Source organism: Centroberyx gerrardi, chromosome 7, assembly GCF_048128805.1.
Source record: "Centroberyx gerrardi isolate f3 chromosome 7, fCenGer3.hap1.cur.20231027, whole genome shotgun sequence".
In the NCBI taxonomy this organism is placed as follows: domain Eukaryota; kingdom Metazoa; phylum Chordata; class Actinopteri; order Beryciformes; family Berycidae; genus Centroberyx; species Centroberyx gerrardi.
The window spans coordinates 30637000-30646999 of NC_136003.1; the positions used below are offsets into that span (position 1 = coordinate 30637000).

The window sequence follows — 10000 nt, forward strand, 5'->3', positions numbered from 1 at the left end:
CATACACATATATATTAAAGTGGTGGTCATGCGTTCCTTGTCTCCCGGCCGGTCTGGATCCAGCAGCCTGCTCTCTGCCACATGCGGCTGCACAGCGCAGCGCTGTGAGCACATTTCATAAAGGCAGTCATGCGTGTGTGTGTGTGTGTGTGTGTGTGGGTGTGTGTGTGTGTGTGTGACTGGGTGGATCAGCCTGCTGAACACTCTGCACATCACAGAGAGGTGCAGAGACACGGGATCAGACTGGAGATCAGGTCAGGGCAAGAAATGAACCTGTTTTCTTTTCAGAGGGAATTTTTGTCCCCTTGATCTGAGTTTTAGGGGCATTTTGATCCTTTTTGGCGGCAATTTTCAACACAAAATCGACATTGGCTGATACTCAAAGTTTCATTTTTCAATTCAATCCAATTCAAATGTAATTGTCCCATAAGGTAAATGTGTTTGTGGGCAGGGTTTACAATAAAATAACTTATTAAAAACACATTAAAAAACACAATAAAACACACTATGAAAGGCACAAAACATAAAAACACAATTAAAACATTTGACGAATCACCTCCACATATAATATAGAGACAAGCATCAAACCATCAGACCAGACAGGGGAAGAAAAACTCAATGCAAAATGCAAAATAGAGTTTTCTATATACAGGAATAAGATGCTGCATCATTTAATGTGAAAGTGAATCTGTATCTGCAGCAGTGATGAATGCATCGCTGTTTTCTCTGCAGTGAACGAGTGATAGCTGAAAGACGAGTAGAACAGAAAGAGCAGAGATGGAGAGAGAGAGAGAGAGAGAGAGAAAACAGATAAAGCGCAAGAGGTGGAGAGGAAAAGTGGAAGTAGAGCAGGGAGCAGAGCGATGTGGGCGGACAGAGGGGGAGGGAGGGATGGAGAGAGAGAACGAGTGAGACGGAGAGAGAGAGAGAAAAAGCAATAAAGAGCTGGTTATTTCAGCCGCTGTCGCCTTCCTCTTCTTCTCTTCTTCCTCCACTCTTTCCATCCCACCGAGAGAAAGAGAAAGTAGCTAGAGAGCGAGCGAGACGGAGGGATAAAGCCAATAAAGAGCTACTTCCTCTTCATCTGTCTTCCTCCTCTTCTTCCTCTCCTTCCCTCCAAGAAAGAAAGAAACAGAGAGGGATGTAGAGACATGGAGAAGCAGCGAGAGAATGAGAAAGCAGAGTTCAATCAATGTCATATTTCTCTTCTCTTTCCTCTCCTTTCCTTCCTTCCTTCCTTCCTTCCTTCCTCCCTTCCTCCCAAGAAAGAAAGAAAACAGAAAACAGTCAACATGTCGTCCCCCACTAATGATGCAGGCGACCCTTCAGCCAATCAGTAACGAGATGCCTCCTCCCTCCATCAGGCCAGTCAGTGTAACAAATGCTGAAACCATTAGTCGATAAATCGATTAGTCGATCGACAGAAAATTAATCGATTATAATTTTGATAATCGATTGATTGTTTTAGTCATATATAGTAAAAATACCAAACATTTGCTGGTTTCAGCTTCACAAATGCGAAGATTTGCTGCTTTTCTCTGTTTCATCTCATTATTAAATGAATAATTTGGGTTTTTTGGCTGCTGGTCAGACTGAGGCAATTTCAAGAGTCACTTTGTGCTCTGGTAACTTGTGATGGCATTTGTCATTATTTTTGACATTTTAAAGACAAAAAAATCGATTACTCTAAACACTAATCTTTATTAATCAATACAGCCCGTCTTTAAATGCTGGCTGATCAGTGTGACGTCTGTAAACAGCAGCACACGGCGGCAAAATGCTTCATCCCTCTGGATTTCATCAAAATCAGATGGTGTCAGAGATATTGTGTTTAAAATGTAAGAGTAACATTTTTAACTTTAGTTGTAGCGCCCCATCAGGCCGATTAGTGTCCTGCTGTCACACCAGAACACGGAGTCGGACCAGCGGTGTCTGATCAGTCACAGTGAAGTTAAACATGTTGAATTATAGCGCCACCATCAGGCTAATCAGTGCATTTTTTAAATTTGAGAGTTTGAGATTTAATATTTGGATAAAAACTTTGACCTTTATTCACAGCGCCCCCATCAGGCCAGCTGAGGGAAATACAGCTAGAGACAGGAAGAAACACCCAGGGACGACGTGTTAAGAGACAGGCAAAGTGTGTGTATGTGTGTGTGTGTGTGTGTGTGTGTGTGTGTGTGTGTGTGTGGGCGAGGGGTGTGTCTGTGTGCGAGCCTCACCACATCTAGGCTGTTATTATGGGCTAAAAGCTGCTTCTACATCTAGCCTGCAGCTGTGTGGTGGGTGGGTGTGTGTGGCCCACTGTGTGTGTGTGTGTGCATGTGTGTGTATGTGTGTGTGTGTGTGTGTGTGTGTGCTGTTCCTGGCGATGTGAATACACTGTTCCCCATGCGGTGATATGTGGGTCATCCTGCTGGCAGTGCGGTATCTGACTCTCTGCGGTTCGTTAACAGAATCTCCTGCGTTTCCTCGCTGCTGCTGCGATATCCGTGAAGTCGGATCCCAGTAATGATCTGTCTGCGGCTGTTTGAACACGCCGTCCGCTGATGTTCAGCTAATTAAAGTATCTAGAGTATCTGGCCTCTAGTGTACATAAACTCCAGAGGAAAAGAAGCAGAGACTCAGGTGTTGCATGCCATGTGAGATTCAAACCCCTAACCCTTCATTTAAAGGTGCTGTATGAAGCATTTTAACATCAAATCATCACCACATTCATTTTCAGACATTAGTATAATTCCTGTAAATTCAGCCTCTATCAGCCTCTACTCTGCATCCTCCATAGTTTCTCCACCTGGTGGATCTGGAGGGAAATCTGCTGGATCGCTTTACGGCACAAAACAGGAAGAGGTTCTGTTCTTCCAGAGCAAACGGAGATAAAACTGAAAGAGTTTCTGGCAGCAGATGGTGGAAGGAGGGAAAGGAAGATGGAGAAATCACTTCCAACATGTTGATCCTCTTCAGGGAGGGGGAGGAGGGGGGCGGGAAGCGACGGGGCTGATGGGAAATGTAGTCTTAATGTGGAGAAACAGAGGAGACCAATCGACTCCGGCATGCTCTCATTGGTTTACAGTCATTAGACCAAGATATCACTATTAATTTGACAATGATGTATTGATGTTTAAAATTGCTGCGCCTACTCCAGTTTCCTCCTTAACCCTCACCTTTCCAGATTCTCTCTGGAGACGGAGGGGAAGGAGGGAGACGGGGAGCGGGACGGAGGAGAGGGAGGAGAAGAGGGGGAGGGGGAGGGCTGGCCGGGGGGGCTGGACGGGGCGGAGAGGAAGCAGGCGGTGCTGAGCATCGCCTTCCGCTACCTGGACACCTACAGAGAGCTGCTGCAGGAGGAGGGAGACCGCAGCAACAGCTTCCCCAAGGTGACACCCAGCACCTTCAGCACCCAGCCACACACAACTTTCACCTTTATTTACATTTACATAAGAATGCACTGGAACTCATGATCAGGAGCCTCGCATCGTTCAGGGAAATAAACACATAAGAGGCCGGGTAAAAAGAACAAGGACACAGAAGAAACAAGATTAAAGCATGTTATACCATGATCTGGGTGAATACTCGATTCTGATTGGCTGCAGGGTGTCCATTAATTCCTGATAATGGACACCTACTAAGTAGTTCCAGTGAAACTGTCTGTTCACCGTTCTAAATTAATGCGCTGGCTACGTAGCATCAGCCTGTATCTAAAATGAGTAACCATAGCAACAGGGACGCAGTCAAAGCCTCCGTTTACAATTTCATTTGTTCGTGAAAATCTTGATATTGATTTGGGGACAGTGACATGGCTGGATAGCTAGCTAGTCTTGTTGTTAAACATACTGTCAAATTATATTTACTGTTTGTCAACCGTACGCAGTGTTATTGACTTTGAATCTTGCTAGCATAACGTTAGCTTTCGTATCTAAGGTTCGTCCTATCTACTGGAGTAGTGAACAACGTTTCCATCGCATAAGAACCTTATGGGATGGTAATGATTGTTCCAGGTATTAGTCAAACCCTCAGGTGTTACCAGGGAAACTGAGTTATGGCTTGTGAAAAACTTTAGATTTTGATTACAAAACGCATGAAAATATAAATTAATAGTCTTCATTTTTTTTTCTTTGGCAAGTGACCATGGTATAAGCGGGATAATGCTCGTCGTCTGCATTCATACTGTTGCTCGCAGTATGAATGTGGGGTAAGACAGAATGAGAGGAGGTAACTCTTTACAATAAGGGTATATTAATTAAGGGTTAGTTAATGCTTAAGAAGCATTAACTAACCCTTAAGTAACTCCGCTGCGCGTCGGACGGTTCTGGCCTCCCCGTCGTCTATTAATTCCTGATAATGGACACCTCGTCGGGCGTTATCCCTCACATAAAAACATAAAACATACGCAGCAGTACATGCATTGTCAGCAAAGTGCGATAGTTGCTTAGTAAAGTGCCGTCGTGCTGCTCATTTAAAAACAGTCACAGGGTAAAAACTCTTTATGAGGCTGTTTGTTGCTTTATTATCCGTCTCTATGCTCTCAGCGGTAAATCTGTAAAAATTAACTAGAGTCTTGGAACGATAACTATAAAGATAACTATAACTGTAAAAAGATTCAAATCGTTAGTAAGTAAGTAGGGTGTTTGTGTCCTTGCTACAGCGATAACTGTAAAAACATCCAAAACGATAACTATATCTATGTTTGGTTCGATCTCAGAGCGATTTTTTGATTGCAGAGACAACAATAAAACATTTTCAACCAATCAAATTAAAGTTATAAGACAGAAGGGTTTTTCTCAGACTGTTGACTGGGACCTGTACCGGCTTTTTCCAGCCGAGACTCCGGGCGAGAACCTGATTCTGGACTGAATAAAAACCTGTAAGCTGCAGCGTTTCCTCTGTCTTCACCGGCAGCTCTGATAAGAGGCAGCAGCTTCCCAGACAAACTGCTTTTTTTAAAGCAAAGGGGGATAATCCAGTTTGTCCTGCAGCTGAGAGCAGGGAGCGATTATTTCACTCCTGTAAACACAAGGGACTCTGCAGACCAGCTCTTCTTTCACTGAAGACTTTTGACTTTTACATTTCAAAACAAAACTCTAGACTTTCTCCTCACTACATTTTCACAGCAGACTCGTTAAAGACTCGGGAAATCATCAGCTGATTTCCAGACGTGATCGGCTGCTTGTTCATCAAAGTGACACCAAAAAGGAGGGAAAGGGACAGAGAGAGAAGAAGAGAGGAAGACGCAACAAGAGAGAGAGAATTAACGTTCGTGATTTGAGCTGCAGAGTCTTTCTCATCTGGGATTCAGAGGAACGACAACAGAAAACCAGTTCAGAACATTAGAAATGACTTTTTTAGACGATGACTTTTACTTTTATACTTGAAGTACATTTAAGACCATGTACTTTTATACTTTGACTTGAGTAAAGGATTTGAAATAGTACTTCAACTTCTACCAGATTATATTTTGCACTTTTACTCGACTTGTACCACCTCCGCTTATAGAGAGTAGAAGAGACGACAAGTCCTAGACACCAAAGTTTCAAGCAACCTATAGTGAAGAAGGTCAAAGGTCATAGGTCACAGCTTTGGATCTAAAACTGTAAAACTAGAAGTTCAGTGTCAGTATTTTGGGATGTGATCACCCAGGAAGAGTCTGTGACCAGAAATGAAGGGTTTTGTCCCAAAATGACAGATCCTGAAGTGCCACCTGCTCTTTACAGAGTGATCGATGGCCCAGAGGTCACACTGAGTGCTGCTGACTGTAAATCCTGACCGGGCAGCAGCATGCAGCTCTCCTGCAGACCGGATCCTCTCAGCACATGCAACGTTTCATCTTTATTTTCAGAACAATGCGCTCTAATCGGAATGCGCTAAACCTTGGAGCGTCACGTTTTATTGGTTATCAGACCTGTCACTCAAACACAGTTCAGTTTCAGTTTATTGTTTATTGTCATTCCTCTCCTTACGGGTTATGCAAAAAGCAGGAACGAAATATAGTGCCCCCGGGGCCATAGTGCAATACAAACAAGGCAATAAAAACAAGCATAGGACAATAGAACATAAACAGAGAAGATAGAAGATAGATAGAACAGTAGATTAAAACAAAGCAATAGAAACAAGCAGCAGGCGGGCAGTGCCAGGTATGTTGCTCTGCGCCTGGAATTTAACTAATGTACAACAACATTGTATATAAAATATATGTTAAAAAATGACATTCCTGGTATCCAAGACTTTTTACAATTTTCACAGCAATTATCCCAAGCATAGAAGGAAAAAACAGAGAAATACCCGACTGTTTCCCTCATTTCTCCGACCAAACCCTCAGCCTCACCCATGTCCCTCTGTGGAGGTCCCACTATCCCTCCCACCCCTCCAATATCCCTCCCACCCCACCCCACCCCACCCCACCCACCCACCAACGTCTGTATGTTACGGTCGGACGACAGGAATGAAAAGTAGGAGCCAGATGCAGATCACAGGAAGGCAGGTGGGTAGGCGAACAAAAAGGGTTTATTGCCACTCAGGCAAAAAGGCAGACAGCTAAACTACAGATGAAAAACTACTAAACAGTCGCTGCACAGGCTGTACAGGCTAATGCAAAACAACAAGTGAGCACAGAGGCAGAGGAGAGCACAGACTAAATACATGAGGATAAATTACTAACAAGAGACAGCTGGGGAAACCAGACAATTGTCACAGGAGACTGACAGGGAGGAAACGCACGTGGAGAAACAAAAACAAAACATGTCACGGAGTAGCTGGAGCAGGCGTGACACTGTGTTACTTTTAAAAAGGTTTTTTTACTTGTTGTAAAGTGACATTTATTTTCAAGTTCTGCCTTCAGAGTCTACATGAACCTTTTCAAGCTGATTCGGCTGTAATGTTCACATTTTATCTCTCTCTCTCAATGACAAAGATGAGCCAGAAATAAAATGCTCCAATCATAACAACTCCCACTTCCTCAGCAGAGACTGCAGGAAGCAGCAGAGAAAGTTCCCACACTGTGTTTAACAGAGTCTCAGGTGTGAAGGAGTTTCTTAATGTCAGCAGCTGGTGAGGTCATGGTTCAGTCACCGGCGCTGATCAATAACCCCATCGGTCCCTGCAGATATATGATGGTCACATGACGGGGCGTCCTGCCTCTTTAAAGCTCCCGGCCCAAACCAAAACAGAGAGCAGCAGCAGAGGGAAAGTGAAGTTTAATCTCTCTGATGACAGAAACCGGCCAGAAAGTGAAAGAAAAACAGCGGAATTTCCCTTTAAACGTCTCTTCAACTCTGTTACACACACACACACACACACACACACACACACACACACCTACACCTACACACACACACACACTATAATACCTCTGTAGTGGTACAGGGTGGGAACTGTTGATTTTGGCAGCTGGTTGCTGGGGTAGCCAGGGTTGTCATAGCAACGCAGCTGACTCAGCTCTGCACACCTTGGCTTTGGTTTAACCTTTGCTCAGACACACACACACACACACACACACACACACACACACACACACACACACACACACACAGTACACAAACATGGCATCCCCCTTGTCAGATATAGCTGTTTGTGAAAATGTAGTGTTAAATTGTGTTGTATTGTTGTGTGTGTGTGTGTGTGTGTGTGTGTGTGTGTGTGTGTGTGTGTGTGTGTGCAGGAGCTGTACCTGTGTGCGGTTCAGGAGCTGAGTCGTTACCCGGAGCTGGTGGAGGACGTCCTCAAGCTGCAGAGATGGACTGAGATCCTGCACTGCCCGTAAGACACACACACACACACTCACACACACACACACACACTCTCTCTCTCTCTCTATCTTAATGTTGATCTCTCTCTATTTAAGTACGGCTCTTTTTCTGTGCCACCATAATAATTATATAATAGCTTTGTGATTTGTTATTACTGGTTATTGAATAGATAAATTATTTGAATGTCAATTTAATTAATAACGTAATAATAATCCCTGATATTTTCACATAAATAAAATGCACAGAAAAAACTCCATAGGTCCAAGTTTGTCTGCAACTGTTTAGCCACAGCTAGCTGATGCTCCCATCCAATTATATTATTGTTAAAGTATCAGAGTGGTACGATTAATAAGACGAAGAAGAAGAAACTCAACAATCTAACTGAATGGATTCAAGCAATCTGTTAGTAAAGATGGAAAACAACAATTTGATGCTGAGAACCAGAAAATGTCAGTTCTCTTTCATGATGGTGTGTGTGTGTATGTGTGTGTGTGTGTGTGGTGTGTGTGTGTGTGTGTGTGTATGTGTGTGTGTGTGTGTGTGTGTGTGCAGGTCGGAGGAGGAGAAGGAGAGCAGGAAGAAGCAGGTTCGCCCGCTCTTCAGACACTTCAGACGCATCGACGCCTGTCTGCAGCCCAGAGAGGCTTTCAGAGGCTCCGACGAGAGTACGCCCCACACACACACACACACACACACACACACACACACACACACACACACACACGCACACACGCACACACACACCTGTCAGCATGGAAATAAACACACATCTGCAAGCAAGCACACAGATGCACACACACCTGCAGGCATACAAGTACATAACAGTACTGTTTGCCTAGTAGGGTTACACACACACACACACACACACACACACACACACACACACACACACACACACACACACTCGATATGCAAACACACCTGCCCTCTGTGTTCTTGATATACAAATCATAAACACCCTGACACACCCCTTTATTCAAGAGGGAATACAACCTACACACACACACACACACTTACACCTGCACACACACACACACACACACACACACACACACACCTAGCTTAACCACATCAACAGTCTTTTTAAACTCCTTGATGCTTTGTGACGACTCCAGCCAATAGGAAAACAGCTGGGCTGGCCGGCCAATAGGAGTGCTAGTTAGTGTGAGGAGGCCGTGACACGCTCAGCAGGAGAACAGAGCTAAAGTGCTGAATCTGATTGGCCGCTGCTTCGTGCCGCTTGTTGGTCTAAGTGATATAGTGATATGCAAATTAGCGCATGACATCATCCACCGACTTGAGCAGCCAATCGCTACTTTCCCTGGAAAAGGGTTTGAGTACAGGAAGCTGCTGCACACTCACTACAAGGGACTCAACATGAACTCAGAGAAAACACTTCACTCGCTGTTCATTGTGACTAAACAGCTAAGTCATCATCATCATCATCATCATCATCATCAGCATCATCATCAGCATCATCATCATCATGCTCTGAAGCTCTCTGACCGACAGCTTAGCTATTTAGTCACGATAAATGTGAAACTTGCACTGGAGACAGTCTGTTTTCTTTGAATTCTTTCCATTCCATAGTGGAATTGGCTGTTCTATTTTTTTTTACTATTTTTCACATTTTAAAATAATAGTAAAGACATCAAAACTATGAAATTACACAAATGGAATTATGCAGTGACCAAAAAAGTGTTAAACAAATCAAAACTATCTTATATTTTAGATTCTTTGCCTTGATGGAAAGGCAAAGGCTTTGGAAAGAAATTCATACATAGGATCAACTTCACTATTTATATTTGTCTAAGAAACTCATTTCAAGCATTTAAGCAGAAGCCTTTAGATCAAAATGGCTTTAAGAGAATGAGAAACACAGAACATTCAGTCAGGTGTTCAGACTGTTCTATCTATTTTTTGGTTAAAATTCCAGCTCTGTCATTATAAATCATTATGCCACCCCCCTCCAGCAGCTTGCGTTCTCTTCTCTGTCTGTTCAGCCATGGTGGCTATCGCTGCTCATGCTAACTACCCAGTTCTTCTTCTTCTGTTGATTCCAAACAAACCGGAAACGTAAAACGCATCACTTCCTGTGCGGCAGAGGATTTTTCCCGGGAAAGAGCGACCAGACACCGGCTGTTTAGAACAGACAGAGGAGAAGATTTATGAACTGGAGATAGGATAGATCACTGTTGAGTTAGAGAGAGAGAGAGAGAGAGAGAGAGAGAGAGAGAGAGAGGAGGACAGACAGTTCG

At 43.8% G+C, this 10000-nt stretch overlaps 1 protein-coding gene across 1 annotated transcript in view; it reads left to right on the top strand.

Moving 5' to 3' along the window:
- Positions 1 to 1292: 1292 nt before the first annotated feature.
- The window catches only part of rapgefl1 (Rap guanine nucleotide exchange factor (GEF)-like 1), a 22048-nt gene continuing 13340 nt past the window's right edge, over positions 1293 to 10000 (top strand). The window contains exons 1-4 of the mRNA XM_078284533.1: positions 1293 to 1336; positions 3173 to 3377; positions 7655 to 7752; positions 8295 to 8407. Of these exons, the coding sequence (XP_078140659.1) occupies positions 1293 to 1336; positions 3173 to 3377; positions 7655 to 7752; positions 8295 to 8407 (460 nt within the window). The remainder of the gene's footprint in view (positions 1337 to 3172; positions 3378 to 7654; positions 7753 to 8294; positions 8408 to 10000) is intronic.